This window comes from Schistocerca cancellata, chromosome 6 (assembly GCF_023864275.1).
Source record: "Schistocerca cancellata isolate TAMUIC-IGC-003103 chromosome 6, iqSchCanc2.1, whole genome shotgun sequence".
In the NCBI taxonomy this organism is placed as follows: domain Eukaryota; kingdom Metazoa; phylum Arthropoda; class Insecta; order Orthoptera; family Acrididae; genus Schistocerca; species Schistocerca cancellata.
In genome coordinates, this window is record NC_064631.1 from 555533286 (window position 1) to 555554144 (window position 20859).

General features: G+C 39.3%; 1 protein-coding gene across 2 annotated transcripts in view; it reads right to left on the reverse strand.

Moving 5' to 3' along the window:
• LOC126088520 (ran-binding protein 9) overlaps positions 1-20859 on the reverse strand; it is a 250843-nt gene that overhangs the window by 21588 nt on the left and 208396 nt on the right. For both annotated transcript variants that reach the window (XM_049906675.1, XM_049906676.1), the window contains exon 6: positions 12050-12529. In XM_049906675.1, coding sequence (XP_049762632.1) covers positions 12050-12529 — 480 coding nt within the window. The remainder of the gene's footprint in view (positions 1-12049; positions 12530-20859) is intronic.

Genomic DNA, 20859 nt, shown 5'->3' on the forward strand with positions numbered 1-20859 from the left:
AATGATAGAAATGTAGGTTTGCCTTTCCTTAATCTATTTTCTAAGATAAGTTGTAGGGTCAGTATTGCCTCACGTGTTCCAACATTTCTGCGGAATCCAAACTGATCTTCCCCGAGGTCGGCTTCTCGGCTTCTACCAGTTTTTCCATTCGTCTGTAAAGAATTTGCGTTAGTATTTTAAAGCTGTGGCTTATTGAACTGACTGTTCGGTAATTTTCTCATCTGTCAACACCTGCTTTCTTTGGGATTGGAATTATTATATTCTTCTTGAAGTCTGTGGGTATTTCGCCTGTCTCATACATCTTGCTCACCAGATGGTAGAGTTTGGTCAGGACTGGCTCTCTCAAGGCTGTCAGTAGTTCCAATGGAATGTTGTCTACTCCCGGGGCCTTGTTTCGACTCCGGTCTTTCAGTGCTCTGTCAAACTCTTCACGCGGTATCGTATCTCCCATTTCATCTTCATCTACATCCTCTTCCATTTCCATAATATTGTCCTCCAGTACATCACCCTTGTATAGACCCTCTATATACTCCTTCCATCTTTCTGCTTTCCCTTCTTTGGTTAGAACTGGGTTTCCATCTGAGCTCTTGATATTCATGCAAGTGGTTCTCTTTTCTCCAAAGGTCTCTTTAATTTTCCTGTAGGCAGTATCTATCTTACCCCAAGTGAGATACGCCTCTACATCCTTACATTTGTCCTCTAGCCATTCCTGCTTAGCCATTTTGCACTTCCTGTCAATCTCATTTTTGAGACACTTATATTCCTTTTTGGCTGCTTCATTTACTGTGTTTTTATATTTTCTCCTTTCATCAATTAAATTCAATATTTCTTCTGTTACCCAAGGATTTCTACAAGCCCTCGTCTTTTTAACTACTTGATCCTCTGCTGCCTTCACTACTTCATCCCTCAGAGCTACTCATTCTTCTTCTACTGTATTTCTTTCCCCCATTCCTGTCAATTGTTCCCTTATGCTCTCCCTGAAACTCTGTACAACCTCTGGTTCTTTCAGTTTATCCAGGTCCAATCTCCTTAAATTCCCACCTTTTTGCAGTTTCTTCAGTTTTAGTCTACAGTTCATAACCAATAGATTGTGGCCAGAGTCCACATCTGCCCCTGGAAATGTCTTACAATTTAAAACCTGGTTCCTAAATCTCTGTCTTACCATTATATAATCTATCTGATACCTTCTAGTATCTCCATAATTCTTCCATGTATACAACCTTCTTTTATGGTTCTTGAACCAAGTGTTAGCTATGATTCAGTTATGCTCTGTGCAAAATTCCACCAGACTGCTTCCTCTTTCATTTCTCTCCCCCAATCCATATTCACCCACTATGTTTCCTTCTCTCCCTTTTCCTACTCTCGAATTCCTATCACCCATGACTATTAAATTTTCGTCTCCCTTCACTACCTGAATAATTTCTTTTATCTCATCATACATTTCATCAATTTCTTCATCATCTGCAGAGCTAGTTGGCATATAAACTTGTACTACTGTAGTAGGCATGGGCTTTGTGTCTATCTTGGCCACAACATATCTGGCTATAACTGAGAAGCAGTGGGATAATTAGATGATTTTGACTTGACACCATGCCAACAGATGCATAACATTTGCGGGTTGAAGTTTGAGTGGTCCATCAGAGCTAGCTTCTTAACTGTAGTTAGAAAAAAATCTCTCTCTTCCCGCATTTTGCAATTTTAAAGTCAAGATGCACAAAAGCAGCAACAGTAGTTAAACAATAATAAGTCAAGCAGTTACAATATGGCCAGATGCATATCAGTTTAAAAATAAGTACAGTGCAACTTCAATTTTACATTTTTCATGATTCTACACCATAAATTCGTAGCCCTTGTGAAAAACCCATAAGGTCAATGTTAAATATTCCCCAATTTTACATTTCTTCCTAGTAAGGCTTACCTTGATTCTACGTTCTTACTCAATGTCTCGCTTGACTTCATCCCGTTTTCTTCCTATTGATATTTGATGTGAGTGAATGAGTTGTAAGGGGGCATAAAAGACAGATGGTTTGCCCCATGGGTGGTAGCAGAGTTGAGTGAATATTTTAAGCTGTTGCGGAGAGTGGAGACGTAAGAGAGGGAATGGTGATGTGATCCATGAACAGTGTTGCCAACACAACTTGCAATGTTTAGCTTGACCATGCAACTATGATAACTACTGCTAAATTGCAACAGCAATTGGAAAAACAAACAAAAAAACTGATGTCAATTGTTCCGGACCAAGTCAATATGCGACAAAGGGGCCCAGCTGCCACCTTTTCTTATGAAGTTTATAGCTCACTCTCATTTTGTTTTGCATGTATTTCAGACATACTGTATTCAGCAACACTATCAATCATCAACCTTTTATTGGCTGGCGACTTGTTAAGTCACCCAATAGCCAGTGCACCCACCACACCACACTAACATATGTAAAATGAGATTGCCTGCTGGACCTGTGGAGGGTGGAGTGGCTCTTCAATGACGGGAGTATAGGTCGAGGTGAAACCATTTTGTGAAGTGCTGAAAATATACTTTTCATGCAGATGTGCTATGGCACAAATGTCACATGGGAATATAAAAAGGGTTTTGCAACAGCACATATTAAAGATTTTTGTATTCAAATCTGACACAATACAGCTGCAAAAACTACACAGACTACTGACATGTGTATTTTGCACCACACACTGTAGATTGTAGAGATTGGCAGCAGTGATACAGGGTATGAGGTGAAACTGTAGTGACTGAGCTTTCTTTCAAATTTTACATTTTACACAGGATACAAAAACTCACTGAGCCAACTTCTAATAAGCCTGTAATGTACACAGGGGAAGTAAACCCACTTTCTCACGTCTCTGTTTCTCTCATCAAGCCTAAAATGACACTCTGATGTAGCAAGCATCTACAGTGTACCTCATAAGAAAAGCATTAAACAATAACAGCAATGGTGGCAAATTCTGTCATTAAGTAGATGTCTGCATTTATGCACATGGTTTAACCACTTAGCTGGTGTAATACTTTTGTTTGAATTCAGTATGTCCATCAACTTTTGCTTTTTTCTGGATGAACAGAAAGGAAAGATCTCTTAAAAATGCGTGTTTTGCAATATAATTTATGGGCATAGCTTACTGTAAAATAGCTCTATTACCTTGTACCCAGATATCAATATATCAAGATATCAAAATAACTGATGAAATTCATTACCACAAATTGTTGGATAAACACGGTAGTGTATAGTTAATTTCCTTCACTTATACAGATTTTATACAATATATTGGAGAGGATTACAATTTTCAATCATATGGCCAATTAAGTGTGTTTTTCTCAAAAAAAATTTTTAAAATGTTTTCCTTGATTCCGAATATTCCTCAGTTTTGACTTTTTTAAGTCTGGACTGAACAAAAACATAAAATAGGGGTTTCATAGTATTCAACATTGTAATTTGTGTGTGTGTGTGTGTGTGTGTGTGTGTGTGAGAGAGAGAGAGAGAGAGAGAGAGAGAGAGAGAGAGAGAGAGAGAGAGAAGTTCGAACCGCTTCTGGACAGAAGATTTTTTTTTTTTTTTACTGCCCTAACGTTCTTAGGCAATTTTTTAAAATGATTTTAGAAGCAATATTTATACAAATATATGCAGCCATTTTCAAAATATACTTTGTACACAATGGTGTCCACTGGGTCCCAATCAACTCTCAAATCATTATAGACAAAAAATCTTTCCTTACATAATGCAGCTAAATGTGACTCCAATGCACACACAATAGACATAAAATTCACTGTGTTTGAATTCAGCAATAAAATGTTTCATAAATTATGTTTATAATGTTTTACAATCTCTGATCAACTGATAGTAACATTTTCATTTTATTTCTTTTCTCACATTCAGCATTGTCAGTTTCTTTTTTCCCAATAAAATTTGAACCTAGAACAACTGTTTTGTTGTCAAACTACTTTACCAGTGTTATCTCATCTGGGCTGCACATTCCTTCTAAAAATCCTCTTTTCTTTTTCAGTGCCTCCTTAATCAGCATTAGAGGAGGATAAGCAAAACTGTTGACTGAGAATTACAGCAGCATAAATTTTTTCTTGTTTCAGTGCTTGGAAAAGCTTGTACGAAGAAAATAAAAATCATCAAAATATAGTTTACACCTCTTCTCTCTTTTTATTCTCTGTTCTAACTGTAAAACTACTGTCGGTCCTTGCCCAAATGCCTCTAATAAGGATTCCTGATGTTGAGTTGATGCTCTCTGAATAAGAATAATATAATCTTTGTCCTCCATTACCACACAACATGAACATTCTGACAATGCAATGAGTTGCCTTGGCCCTTACATTCTGTTTTCACAGAGAGCTGCATTGTAAATGGGATTGAAGAATGTTGGACTTATTGTGTAAGAATAATCACATTTTCAACATCATGTCCCAATACTTTCAAACTACAGGAAATTTTAGAGTTCTCATAATTATATGAAGTACATACGATGTTTTGAGAAATAAGGCAATGACACCACTTTGTGTCCTTTCTTTCTAATAAAACCTGTTTTATATAACTAATTTCTTTGTTGGCAACTTGATCACTTTCTTGACTCTCACTATAGTTTGTTGTCATTATCATTATGCCTATCACTTTCATTATTTGGCAATATCTGGTCATTGGTTTCTTTCCTGTTTACTTTGTCAACCCCCACTCTCACTTTTTTTCTTTTGAAGTACTCGTCTTTGTTTTTGTTTTTGTATTTTATTCGTCTCATAACATACATTCACAAACCATCCGATCATGCTGTACAGGAGACACGTCAATTTTAGCCTTATGATATACATAATTACATAATGGCGTAACACTACTTTTTACCAGTACAGATTGATATTATTAAATTGTTTTTCTCATGATGATGATAACAGGAGGATCCTAATCAGGATGCAACTTTTCATCTTATGACGAATCAAAATCTGACACCTTCCCATTCATAAGCCTCTCTAAAATGGTACCTGCATCTCTCTTTTCCGAAATACTGGTTTGTTTTGAATTATGAAGACAACTTAAAAATTTTAAAAAATAACAAATATTAATTCTACTAGTAGTATTTTTCTATGTATAACAATATACAGTAGGCTTATCCATGTTGTTAATAACTGGACCTAGAAGGCTTTGCCAATTTTCTGAACTGTAACACATTATAACCATTACTAGTAATACAACAGTCCTGTCTGTTTTGAAGAAATCTCAATCAAAGCTCATAGAAATTGCTTGAATAAAAAATAAATAGTTACAACAGGCTCTACATATCAAGTAAACACAAAAAGGTTGAGTAACATATTGTGCTCAAGACCTCATGGTTACAATTGTACACACTGAAAAAACACAGGTTCTTCCTATGGACTGAAGTAATTAATTTCAAAATATTTACTGTTTTAATAAATAAACTGATCATTCAACAATTATAATGCAAAATAACAATAACAACATTCAATTATACAGTAGAATAAAACTAATCAATCACTTACGTGTATTCTGTCGGTCACATGGTGCTGCACACTCCTACAGGCATTTGTTGATATTTTTTAAGTGATGCACAACACGTGGCAGCGTTTGTGCACGAGGAAAAGACTGAACATTCACAAACATAAGTACGAGGTTTCCACTAAGATAAAATATTTCTGTTGCAGCTAAGAGACAGTAAAAATTAATGTACACAATTGTAGCTAGTGGGTCAGAATGGGTTAATCTGCAGGAAGTTTCATTGTAGTGAACATTCCACTGCAGAATTGCTTTTTTGCTTAAAATATAAAATTTGCCAGAATAATGAAAACCGAACAAAGTGACTATAATATGAATGATATGGTTTTTGTGAGAACTACTTTTATAGACAGCAGGTACTGAACATGTTCGAAAATATCAGTAATGAATTGTTATCATTTGATAAATGTTTACAGTACACATTGCTTACAGTAAATGCTTCAAAAAATTCCTGTTCTTTATCTTCGAAAAGAAACAGAGCGGACAACAGGACTGAGAGAGACACTTAATGTGTTGCATTTGCTATGCTGTGAAAAACCTGGGCTTGAAAAACTGGAATGCAGTAGCTCATTTATAATGACTACGACATTCCTGGTGTTCAGTCATTGGTAAAAATGATACAAACATATATTTATCCTTGACTGTTACAAGACTCAGAGTAATGGTTATGAAAATAAAGTGACAACAGATTGTCTGTGGAGCTCCAACAAGTTGTCTGGTAGCAGCTTACAGAAATATCGGGTGGAACTCACAAATTACCCAACAAAAATTTAATATCTGATGCTATCTGCTTTAGTACGTCTAGATTAGCAAAATAAGCCTCACAAGATAGATGTTCCCATCACACCAGCTGTTCTTCACCAATTATGTCCATTATCACTAGATTTGCTTTTTGGTATATGACTCAGAAAGCTTGTAGAACAGCAGGAGAAAAATATTTTACACCAATGCGATAATGCAGAATGATAATGCCATTTGCTTTTGTGTCTTCAATAAATGTAGTTATACAAACCTAGGTGCAGATAATCCCAGAAACAATACATAAATCCACCATCAGCATCCCAGTTAAGAGTTTATTATCAAATGACAATGAGATAAGGGTGTTGTCAATTCAGCATGAACAGACAAGATCTGTTACATGAACCGACCCTGGGCAATACTTCAATGTACTCCACATGCATACCACATGCACATTGCTACTACAAAACTTGACCTGAAAACTTTAAGAACTATTGCCTCCGAAGAGCAGAAACACACAACTGAATCATGAGTTGGAGATACCATGTCACCCTCACAACATCCCCACAACGACCCCATTAAGCTTTATTTACATTCCCTCCGCAAACATGCCTTCGCCCTAGCCAGATTACACTCCCATATTTTATTTACTCAGGCTTGTCTGACAGGTCTCACACTTAAAGTTCCCATCTCCGGCTGTAACCTTTCTTTCCATCAGTCTGTATACCAGTTCCAAACTGAACAATCCATAGCCCTCACCCACCTAATCCTTCACCTACACATCAACTCAGCAAATGAACACACCCGTCAACTCCTATCCCTAATAAAAGTCATCAATCTTTCCTCTCCCACATCCACACCGGCTGTTCAGAGCATCCTCCTACAGGCCAACCGCAAGTTAGAACAGCATGCCTCCCTCCACCTCAAAAAACTATCCGATCTCCTGGTCTCCCACCTCCGGAAAGGCAACTCTCACACCCTCCACAACCCTTCCAACAAACCTCAACTTCCTCTCATTGCGCACAGACACAGTCTCTCCTATCTACTCAATCTCCCACTTCCAGCTCCACTCCCCCCAAAACCTCAAAATTCTAATCAACACAATCTGGAACCACAACACCCCAATTCAGTAGTTAACCTTTCCTCCAAACCTCTCTTCCAATCCAAAACCTCTGTCCTATCTAAAGGCCTCACCTTCAGCCCTACTCCCAGATTCAACCAAACAGCCCTCGTCAAAGATTTACTGTCCTACACTCGTAGTCTCTGCTGGAAATATCACTTTGTCACGAAGAAAAATAATCCTAATCCTACTCCTAATGATCCAACTCCCCAATACACTATCCAAATTGAACCCTGCCTGGAACAGTTCCGTCCTCCGTCACAGTGGGACCCACCTCCACTTCCTCAAAATCACCCTCTCCAAACCTTCCAGGAATTTCTCACTTCCAGCCTTGCCTCTCAAAGCTCCTTGAAAAACCTTAATCCTACTCCCAACATCACCACAGCTGAAGCCCAGGCTATCCGTGATCTGAAGCCTGACCGATCCATTGTCATTCTTCAGGCTGACAAGGGTTCCACGACCGTGGTACTTTATCGTCGGGAATATATGGCTGAGGGACTGCGTCAGCTTTCAGACAACACTACATACAAAGTTTGCCAAGGTAATCCCATTCCTGATGTCCAGGCAGAGCTTCAAGGAATCCTCAGAACCTTAGGCCCCCTACAAAACTTTTCATCTGACTCCATCAACTTCCTGACCCCACTGACACCCCGCACCCCTACCTTCTACCTACTTCCTAAAATTCACAAACCCAATCAACCCGGCCGCCCCACTGTAGCTGGTTACCAAACCCCCACAGAACATATCTCTGCCTACGTAGATCAACACCTTCAACCCATTACATGCAGTCTCCATCCTTCATCAAAGACATCAACCACTTTCTCGAATGCCTGGAATCCTTACCCAATCTGTTTCCCTGGGAAACCATTCTTGTAACCATTGATGCCACTTCCTTATACACAAATATCATGCACGTCCAGGGCCTTGCTGCGATGGAGCACTTCCTTTCACGCCGATCACCTGCTACCCTACCTAAAACCTCTTTCCTCATTGCCTTAGCCAGCTTCATCCTAACCCACAACTTCTTCACTTTTGAAGGCCAGACATACCAAGGAACAGCCATGGGTACCAGGATGGCCCCCTCGTATGCCAACCTATTTATGGGTCGCTCAGAGGAAGCCTTCTTGGTTACCTAAGCCTGCCAACCCAAAGTTTGGTACAGATTGATTGATGACATCTTAATGATCTGGACTCACAGTGAAGAAGAACTCCAGAATTTCCTCTCCAACCTCAACTCCTTTGGTTCCATCAGATTCACCTGGTCCTACTCCAAATCCCATGCCACTTTCCTCGACATTGACCTCCATCTGTCCAATGGCCAGCTTCACACATCCGTCCACATCAAACCCACCAACAAGCAAAAGTACCTCCCGTACCATATCAAACTGTCGCTTCCCTACAGCTTAGATCTTCGTGGCAAACGAATCTGCTCCAGTCCTGAATCCCTGAACCATTACACCAATAACATGAAAACAGTTTTTGCATCCCGGAACTACCATCCCGACCTGGTACAGAAGCAAATAGCTAGAGCCACTTCCTCATCCCCTCAAACCCAGAACCTCCCACAGAAGAACCCCAAAAGTGCCCCACTTGTGACAGGATACTTTCCGGGACTGGATCAGACTCTGAATGTGGCTCTCCAGCAGGGATACGACCCTGAAATGAGATCCATCCTTCATGAAATCCTCTCCACTCCACCAAGAGTATCTTTCCGCCGTCCACCTAACCTTTGTAACCTCTTGGTTCATCCCTCTGAAATCCCCAAACCACCTTCCCTACCCTCTGGCTCCTACCCTTGTAACCACCCCCAGTGTAAGACCTGACCCATGCACCGTCCCACCACCACCACCACCACCTACTCCAGTCCTGTAACCCGGAAGGTGTACACGATCAAAGGCAGAGCCACGTGTGAAAGCACCCACGTGATTTACCAACTGACATGCCTACACTGTGAAGCCTTCTATGTGGGAATGACCAGCAACGAACTGTCCATTCGCATGAACGGACACAGGCAGACAATGTTTGTTGGTAATGAGGATCACCCTGTGGCTAAACATGCCTTGGTGCACGGCCAGCACATCTTGGCACATTGTTACACCGTCCGCGTTATATGGATACTTCCCACGGACACCAACCTATCAGAACTCCGGAGATGGGAACTTGCCCTTCAATATATTCTCACTTCCCATTACCCACCAGGCCTCAATCTCCGCTAATTTCAAGTTGCCGCCACTCGTACCTCACCTGTCATTCAACATCTTTGCCTCTGTACTTCCGCCTCGACTGACATCTCTGCCCAACCTCTTTGCGTTTACGTATGTCTGCCTGTGTCTTTATATGTGCGCATGGATATGTCTATGAATATAATAGGGGGAAACATTCCACCTGGGAAAAATATATCTAAAAACAAAGATGATGAGACTTACCAAACAAAAGCGCTGGCATGTCGATAGACACACAAACAAACACAAACACACACACAAAATTCAAGCTTTCGCAACAAACGGTTGCTTCGTAAGGAAAGAGGGAAGGAGAGGGAAAGACGAAAGCATGGAAAGGATGTGGGTTTTAAGGGAGAGAGTAAGGTAAGTCTTTCCGCTCCCGGGATTGGAATGACTCCTTACCCTCTCCCTTAAAACCCACATCCTTTCGTCTTTCCCTCTCCATCCCTCTTTCCTGACGAAGCAACCGTTTGTTGCGAAAGCTTGAATTTTGTGTGTGTGTTTCTGTTTGTTTGTGTGGTCTATCGACCTGCCAGCACTTTTGTTTGGTAAGTCTCATCATCTTTGTTTTTGGATATGTGTATGTGTGCGCGAGTGTATACCTGTCCTTTTTTCCCGCTAAGGTAAGTCTTTCTGCTCCCGGGATTGGAATGTCTCCTTGCCATCTCCCTTAAAACCCACATCCTTTCGTCTTTCCCTCTCCTGCCCTCTTTCCTGGTGAAGCAACCTTGGGTTGTGAAAGCTTGAAATGTGTGTGTGTGTGTGTGTGTGTGTGTGTGTGTGTGTGTGTGTGTGTGTTTTATTGTCTCTATCAACATACTAATGCTTTCGTTTGGTAAGTTACAGCATCTTTGTTTTTAGATATATTTTTCCCACGTGGAATGTTTCTCCTCTATTACATTCATATCATAAATTTTACATTTATTTAGTTATGTAGTGAAACTGTGTTATTAATAGTTCATTCGATTATATGTTGACAGAATTTGAAATATTACTGAAGGAAAAATGCCTACTAACAGATGAGTGACAAACAAAACTAACAATATAGTGTAAAGAATCTGCAGAAGAAGAAGAAAAAAAGGAGGAGGAGGAGGAGGAGGAGGAAAAGAAAAAGGAAGTGCCTTATCCACAGTTTGACTTGCAATATACAAAAGAAATTAATTTCTGAAATGATATTAGCTGAGGGCAGCAATAAATATTTGTCTCTTAACAATAGGATTTAATTATACTACATGATGGTTGTATGCCTACTGACTAAGCGCTTCCACAGCCACATCTGGCTGTGTAAGTACTTGCAAATGATAGCTGAATTCATACTACTACTAGAGGCCTCACACAAATGGTGACTTAATATAGAGGGTGATTTCATAATGTCACAAACTTTCAGGGATGATAGAAAGGAGTAACTGTGTCAATTTGAGGAAGGCACCCTGGTCCAGAAATGACATCATTCTTGATGCTAAGATTGTAGGGTAGGCAACTCTCAGAGGTAAACTATGAATAAAAACAAGAAAAATATGTCTAGTAAACATAGGGCCTAAAATGCATACCTTTAGAGCTATGAACACTTTTCAACTTCACTATTGTGAAACACATCTCTTCTACTAAAGAAGTGGCCATAGCTCCAAGGTATGCATTTACTGGATGTCTTTTTCTTGTTCTGGTCTACATTACGTCCTTGAAAAATACGGAAACCAAAGAGGTTGCAGTTGAAGAGTTGTGTTTCATAGTATTGAAGATGAACAAGTGATCATAGCTCTTAATGCATGCATTTTGGAGCCCGTGTTTACTAGACTTTTTTTTCTTGTTTCATTAGACACTAACAACACTGAAAGTTGCCTACCTTACAGTCTTAGCAACAACAACAACACGAGTACAAGAAATTCCATTGCCAGATATATATATGAATGATTTTCCTTATAACTTTCAACTCAGTCATTTACAAACTAGAGTCCTTTATCTCAAATTGATACATTTACCCTTCACCATCATTCCTGAAAGTCTGTAAAATCATCACAGAATTACCCTGTATACCGATACATTCTTGTATCGTGTTTATATATTATGTACTGTAGCAACATATTTGCAATAAAGGTTTGTTCTTAAATTTTTATGAGACTACTGAAAAAATTAATAATTAGAAATGGGTTTGGCCATTGAAGCATTTTATGTAAATATGAGACTGCAATTAAATATTGCTGAAACACATGAAAGAAATTCTGAAGTCTGCAAATGTGTATATATTTCTTTTCATTTTCACTCTTCTGCTTTTTATGACAAACAAAGGGACTTCAGCTCTGAAAGTCACATCCATCGCCTTTCACACTTTACAACGACAACAACGACAACAACAACAACAACAATGCTCCATTTGTTTGTCAAGTATGGTCAGTTACACACATATAGAGGTTTGTATGATTCATTTGAGATGTTTAACTTTTCAAACAAGCAACTCACCCATTTCCTCCTCCTGAATTTCTTCTTCGAGCCGATGACTACTGCCATTTTGGTAACCATTCGTGGAGTGGCCATTCCTAGGCTCCTCCATGTCAATATCGGCATCACCGGCACATGGTGGTGGACGGATGATTTCACTGCTGCCATTCATTGCCATGTTCATATTATTGAGGTTGTTTTCTTCCACTGTATTTCTCCTGGCTTTTCCAACTTGCTGACTTGACGAATTTGAAGGTGGTGATGGTTGAGGAGGCGACGTAGGTGGTGGGGCCAAGTGGTGTGGAGGCGAGGAAAACGGTTGCCCTCTAGGGCAACGTGGTGGGCAGACTTCCGAGTCAGAGCCATTCACCATCTCTACAAATTGCCTACACTTTAACAGGAACAGAAGATTCTGATCTCGTTCCAGCAGACCTGGGTACAACTCGCTTGTTGTTTCAATTGCTTCACCCATACGTCCTGCCAGCACCAGTTTTAAAATTCCTAGAAAATAAAAAAGTAGACACTAAAAAAATTCAATATTGTATAATAACAGATACAATATGAAAAATGAAGGAAATGGTTTTCACTCAGTAGTGGAGTCAACTCAGTTTCACTCAGTGAAGCAAGAATCAATGCTGTTACCATATACGCTAATAACTAATTAATTAAAGATTCTTAAAAATTTATGTGACTTAACTGGAGTCTTAAATTAAGCTTTTTTACAACCTACAATTATGATAAAACCAGCGTAACTATTTTTTTTTTATGTAATGTATCAGTTAATGGCTATCTATTATGACACTGATCTTCTCAAATTTTACAAAACCTTTAAGCAACACAACACTACATGGGTTTAATGGCATTACTTAGAAACTATCTTTTTGGTACCAATTAAAAACACAGAGCATATATAGGGACAAGTGGGGGAGGTAGGGAGAGGGGGGGACCTGAAGTGGAACAACATAAATCCGCACCTCACAACAAACAAACCTGGAGATGATGTGTGTGTAACTATGTTCTGAAATATAGCTCAGCATGAAAAAGCTGTAATAAATGGTTCACTGTTAAGTATGCTTACAGGATAGAGTGCTGTTCCTAGAAAGTGCCTTAAATCTCTTGGATACGAAAAAAATTGCAGAAAGAAAACTTGTGAAACTGATGGAAGTAGGCCATCTGTATTTATTGTTATGTTCTGCTGATTCTTGTATATAAGGAATATCCCCATGTAATCCTCATTACCAAAGTAGAACAGATTCTAAGAAGTGGGTTAACAAAGACTGGACTGATTTCTGTTTTCTAACACTTTACAGATTACTATCTGTCAACTAAATCGAGAGAGACATAAATCTAGTTAATATCATCATCTGAATTTTTGTAATTCAACATGCTTTCAACATCAAGTCCATGAGATGCAGGTTGGGTGAATCTGAAACAGTCTAACAATGCATTCCAAATTTAGGGTCTTCAATACAGATGGAGCAAAAATTCAATAAAACATATGGTAAAAATGAGTCAGCTCACTGACAGCTTTACATCTAGAAAATAATGAAATCATGGGTACTGCAATACCAAGGTTTCATTCTTTCAGGTAACTTCTTGTACAAGGTAATATTTTATGGGCAAACAGGGAAGTTAAACACCTTTGCCTAAAATGGAAAAAATCTGAGTCATTAACTTTTTTTAAAATATATTTTGATGATCAGTTTCAATCTGCTACACAGATGATCTTCAGATCTAAAACTAGTGTTGCACAGCACAGTTTGTTCAAAAGAATGCAGGTGTGCTATGATCTGCTGCACTAGTTTTGGGTCTGAAGATCAGCTGGAAGAAATGCAGGTCATAGGAACACCATAAATTTCAATAGCTCCCATATGATTTATGTTGTATGGATTCTCTCCTCAAACTGACTGAACCTCATAATTTTGCACAGTTGTTCGAGCACATCATGTGGCCCCTCAGTCACTACAGCACGAGATTTTACCGTTCACCTTTCCTGTTTTGGTCCTAATTTGCATTTTTCTCTTGTTCACTTCCTACAATACTAACAATGGCAATTGCCACTTTCTCCTGCCCACATAATCCTGTTTCCCTTTTAACTATCCCATCTTAGTTTAGAACCTATCGCATCCCAGCAAGAAAAGTACATGTTGGAAAATGGCAATTTCAGTTTATATCACTGAAAAATGTGTGAAAGGCTCCAACATACATGTAAAATATAATGTGATTTACTGCCAATAGCACTTACCTGAAATTTAAAGGCACCTTGTACTATTTCAAAATACGTTTTATGGAATTTATTCTTTAAGTCAAGTTTTCTCAAGCAGGTCTACTGCATTTTAGTGTTGTGTCACTGTTCTTGTCAGGGACACTATAGTTCTGGAAGAATTTGTACAAAGGTGTAAGCTTCCCTCTCTGGAGCAAAACAAGGAAGGAAAGAAGGAACCTAAAGCAGAAAGTAACATACCACCAACATTGAAGTTGAACTGAGGGAATGAAATTAGCCTTCTGTACTTTAAGAAGTTGCCTTAGAATTCATCTGAAGAAATTAATGAAAATCTAAATCAGAATGGTGAAACTAATTCCAAAAATTGAGTGCAGTGTGTTAATCATCATGGTACCTTTCTCAGTAGGAGAAAAAAGATCAAAAGACTTAACAGTCATTGTTAGTTCTTATGTGCCTCTCTACTTTACAGGATTTGTTTACATGATATCTTTTTATTACTTTCTAAACCATTATTTATATACTGTTCATGGATCAAAATTACTGTCTATATTTAAATTCTTTTCTATCATAAGTCCACAAATAGTTCCACACATTAATTGATAAATATAATTCATTCACAACTTCTTATCTGTTCCGTTACAGATCTAAATCTTTGAAATGATGAGCTACGGGGTATAAACTGGGTCTCATCTCTTTAAAAGTCATCAGATACATTTTTGGCAGACATTTGCAGTTTAATTTTCACAGTGCATAGATACACTCAGCCCCAATAAATACTGCCAAGTGTCAATGGAAAATACTGGTCTGATCCTTGTTACAAACCAAATGTTTACTACAGGAACTGTACATGCCCAAACAATAGATCAGTCGCAAATGGTTTACTGCTTTATTCTGTTTAATCATATGAATTAACAGGGACAGCTAAACATGACCAGCCAGTACTCCAGCAGAGACTGAGTAGCATTGCTGCATTGCAGTAGCAGACATACATATCAGCACCTGCCAGCATAAGGAATGGGAAAAGTCTGGTATAGATGACGTACCAGACAAATTTTTACAGATACGTAGAATCAGACATATCATTAAAATCAATATAACATGAGACTAAAATAAGATAGTTCCATCAAACTGGCAATTCTACTCGCATTAATAAAATCATTTTGTTTGCAATGAGAAACAGACCTACATCATTTGTTGAACCTGGGCATCACATAAAAAAGGTGCTGAGTAGAATTTGTTTGGACTGAGACTCTACACACTGTAAAAACAGAACTGTGTATATCTACCAAATTTCCAGACGAAATTCACTTAATGACTTATGATAGGCATGGGGTGTATCGGTCATCACAGATGGAGAGAAAATCACCCATGAGTAAGTAGAGTCCTACAAATTCTGAGGATAGAGTAGTATTCCACCCTGTTTCAACTCCCACTCTGAGGAATACCATACATACATGAATAATCTAGGCATATTTTTTCTCCCACGTTTAAGGATGAGAAACTAGGCTGTGCATACTAATTGTAATAAGGTTCATACTGCTCCACCTTCAACAATAGATCCCATTACACTACAGTGTTGTTGCAGCCTCAGTCTGTGATGTGTCAGTAGCATGTTAGAAGTGAAGTATTAACCATTAGTTAATAAGTTAACATGCACAGTGTCTGTTACAGTGGACAGCTGTTAACGGTTGCTTCTCTGGTGTTTTCAGTCAGCCTGAGGCTATAAATGAATGCAGTCCACTGCAGGGGGCACTCCCTACTGGTGTTGTGCCCAGCATGCACTAGCAACCTCATTATTGATAGAAAATGCCACAGAAATGACCTTAACAGCTGTCCACTGCAGTGAAAGCCATGCACCACAGAATTAATTATGACTTATAAGTTATCATTATTGCCCATACACGACTAAAGAAAAACTTGTAGTTATAGTTCATGGTGTGGGTTCCTGTAGTCATGTCCTAGTTCATGAACCATGGGCAACATATGAGTGGCCAAGTAAGTGGTCCTGACAGTCGGGATACCAGTTACTTTGGAATAAGGCTGGGCATCTCGGACATATTCTGAGTCGTGGTCACTTTTGTGCTCATAGGGCAAAGACTACCAAATCCACCGGTTAGTCCCTCAGCCGTTAGGGGCAAAACCCAATGGGACTCGGGGCAAGTAAGGCTAGCAACCTGCTTCCCTGGTACTTTAAATATGATGCTGGCAACAATCAGAGCAAAATGCCTCGGACCTTTGGAGGTGACGGAGTCCCACCTCTAACTGACAAACCAGGGACTCCTAAGACACGACTTGGCAAACAAATGGTAATGAGATGGGGAGCTATTAATATCAATGGGGGATACTCTGGGAAGAAGGTAGAGCTGGCAGAGGCTGCAGGTAAGATGGGGCTGGACGTTTTAGCTGTTAGTGACATTCGGGTAAGGGGTGAGAAAGAACAGGAAGTGGGAGAATACAAGGTCTACCTGTCAGGTGTCAAAGAAGGAATAGCACAATGGGGTGTAGGGCTTTACATCAGGAAAGAAATGGGACCCAGCGTAGTTGCAATAAGGTATGTAAATGAATGACTGATGTGGATAGATTTGACAGTGTCTAGCAAGAAAATTAGGATTGTGTCAGTATATTCGCATTGTGAAGGGGCAGATCAAAATAAGATGGATAGTTTTTATGAGGCACTCAGTGATGTAGTTGTTAGAGTAAAGGACAAGGACAGTGTTCTGCTCATGGGCGATTTTAACGCCAGGATTGGAAATCGAACAGAAGGGTATGAAAAGGTTATGGGTAAATTTGGAGAGGATATGGAGGCCAACAGGAACGGGAAACAACTCTTGGATTTCTGTGCCAGTATGGGCTTAGTAATCACAAACTCCTTTTTTAAACATAAGAACATTCACCGGTATACTTGGGAAGGCAGGGGAACCAGATCTGTCATTGACTATATAATAACAGATCAGGAATTCAGGAAGGCTGTGAGGGACACACGTGTATTCAGGGGATTCTTTGATGACACTGATCATTATTTAATCTGCAGTGAAATTGGGATTGTGAGGCCGAAAGTGCAGGAGGTCAGGTCCATATGTAGGAGGATAAGAGTGGAGAAACTTCAGGATAAGGAAATCAGGCACAAGTACATAACAGCGATCTCAGAAAGGTACCAGTTAGTTGAATGTAGTCAATTACAGTCACTGGAAAAGGAATGGACAAGGTACAGGGACACAGTACTAGAAGTGGCTAAAGAATGTCTTGGAACAGTAGTGTGTAAAAGTAGGATGAAGCAAACAGCTTGGTGGAATGATACAGTCAAGGCAGCCTGTAAAAGGAAAAAGAAGGCGTATCAAAAATGGCTACATACCAGACTCCAGGTAGACAGAGAAAGTTATGTTGAAGAAAGAAACAAAGCCAAACAGATAATTGCAGCATCCAAGAAGAAATTGTGGGAAGACTTTGGAAACAGGTTGGAGACTATGGGTCAAGCTGCTGGAAAACCATTCTGCAGTGTAATTAGCAGTCTTCGAAAGGGAGGTAAGAAGGAAATGACAAGCATTTTGGACGGGTCAGGAAAACTGCTGGTGAATCCTGTGGATGCCTTGGGCTGATGGAGGGAATATTTTGAAGAGTTGCTCAATGTAGGTGAAAATGCGATCAATAATGTTTCAGATTTCGAGGTAGAATGGGATAGGAATGATGATGGAAATAGGATCACATTTGAGGAAGTGGAAAAAATGGTCAATAGATTGCAGTGCAATAAAGCGGCTGGGGTGGATGAAATTAAGTCGGAACTCATCAAATACAGTGGAATGTCAGGTCTTAAATGGCTACACAGGATAATTGAAATGGCCTGGGAGTCGGGACAGGTTCCATCAGACTGGACAAAAGCAGTAATCACACCAATCTTTAAACATGGAAACAGAAAAGATTGTAACAACTACAGAGGTATCTCTTTAATCAGCGTTGTGGGTAAAATCTTCTCAGGTATTGTTGAAAGGAACGTGCGAGTATTAGTTGAGGACCAACTGGATGAAAATCAGTGTGGGTTTAGGCCTCTTAGAGGTTGTCAGGACCAGATCTTTAGCTTACGGCAAATAATGGAGAAGTGTTATGAGTGGAACAGGGAATTGTATCTGCTTTATAGATCTAGAAAAGGCATATGACCGGGTTCCTAGCAGGAAGTTATTGTCTGTTCTACAAGATTATGGAATAGGAGGCAAACTTTTGCAAGCAATTAAAGGTCTTTACATGGATAGTCAGGCAGCAGTTAGAGTTGACAGTAAATTGAGTTCATGGTTCAGAGTAGTTTCAGGGGTAAGACAAGGCTCCAACCTGTCTCCACTGTTGTTCATATTATTTATGGATCATATGTTGAAAACAATAGACTGGCTGGGTGAGATTAAGATATGTGAACACAAAATAAGCAGTCTTGCATAAGCGGATGACTTAGTTGTGATGGCAGATTCGATTGAAAGTTTGCAAAGTAATATTTCAGAGCTAGATCAGAAATGTAAGGACTATGGTATGAAGATTAGCATCTCCAAAACGAAAGTAATGTCAGTGGGAAAGAAATATAAACGGATTGAGTGCCAAATAGGAGGAACAAAGTTAGAACAGGTGGACAGTTTCAAGTACTTAGGATGCATATTCTCACAGGATGGCAACATAGTGAAAGAACTGGAAGCGAGGTGTAGCAAAGCTAATGCAGTGAGCGCTCAGCTACGATCTACTCTCTTCTGCAAGAAGGAAGTCAGTACCAAGACTAAGTTATCTGTGCGCCGTTCAATCTTTTGACCAACTTTGTTGTATGGGAGCGAAAGCTGGGTGGATTCAGGTTACCTTATCAACAAGGCTGAGGTTACGGATATGAAAGTAGCTAGGATGATTGCAGGTACTAGTAGATGGGAACAATGGCAGGAGGGTGTCCACAACGAGGAAATCAAAGAAAAACTGGGAATGAACTCTATAGATGGAGCAGTCAGGGCGAACAGGCTTAGATGGTGGGGTCATGTCACACGCATGGGAGAAGCAAGGTTACCCAAGAGACTCATGGATTCAGCAGTAGAGGGTAGGAGGAGTCGGGGCAGACCAAGGAGAAGGTACCTGGACTCGGTTAAGAATGATTTTGAAGTAATAGGTTTAACATCAGAAGAGGCACCAATGTTAGCACTGAATAGGGGATCATGGAGGAACTGTATAAGGGGGGCTATGCTCCAGACTGAACGCTGAAAGGCATAATCAGTCTTAAATGATGATGATGATGATGATGATTGAAAAGGCAGAGAATACTGGAAACTATGTAGTGGGAAGAAAGTACAATGTGTGCAAGGGTTGCATTCAAAATTGGTGAAAAAAACAAAATGCGGCTTCAACAAATGAACAGTAACTGCGAGGCATTTTGCAGCTGAAAAGGGAAGCAGCTGGACCATAAAAAGAAGACTCCGCAATTGTGTAGATACAAAGTGACAATTTTGATTTGCAATGACAAGTGAAATGTGCTAAATCAAAATAAAGGCTTTATCCAAAGAACTAGGCATCATCGTTTTCAAAGCTAGCCAGGGCTGCTTATCAAGATCTTTCATTCGAAATGGATTCGGCTTCTGGAAGGAAACTACTATCACTCAACAGCTTCCAGAGGATTATGACGAAAAAGTAGTAAATTTTCATCGCTACCTCAAATTTGTGCATCCAACATTCCTATACATAATTGCAAATTGGTAATGCAGATCGAATGACTGCTTATTTTAAGATGCCACTTAACACCACTGAATATGAATGGGAAATCCAGCATCATGATATGAGCTGGCAGTAATGAAAAGCAAAAGTGTTCTGTGATTACGTGTGTAACTGGAGGTGGACGGAAGCTACTACCTTATGTGATATTTAAAAGGAAAACTAGTCTGAAAATACCATGAAAGGCACACTGGTCAAGAGTGAATCTGAAAGGGTGAAATGATAATGACCTTACAGTTGGCTGGGTGATGCATGTTTGGCAACATTGCACTGGTGCATTACTGAATTTAAGAAATATGTTTGTCCTGGACACCTTCTGTGGACATACAACTGAGAAAGTGTGAGACAAGTCACAAAAAGGGAAAACTGACTTTGTCATTGTTCCTGGAGGTCTAACATCTGTACTGAAACCACTAGTTGTGCATATAAATTGGCCTTTCAAAGCTGCACTTAAACAGAGATATATGCAATGGATGGCAGATGAAAACCACAAGTTCATGCCGAGTGGAAAAAAAATCAAGACGCCAGATTAGTCCTTACCGCTAGTGATGAAGATGAACAGAATCATTATGTTCAAATATTTTTTCTATAAATAAAATTCTAGTTAAAGGCCCCTCAAAATTAAGATGCTTCGATTATTTTATGTCATGGATTATTCTTGTATATACAGTATATGTGATTATATTACATTAAAAAGCTATTCTTGCATGCCTTACAACTAACAGTAAATAAATAATTAATGTGGAAGTTTCAACTGCAAAATTCACATTAGCTCGTATACTGAATTCTGCCACTAATGAATATTCAACTACTTCAGGCAAAACTATAATTTTTGTGTGTCTTCCATATATCAATATACAAGTAATTTCAGAATGAACAGTTTCTA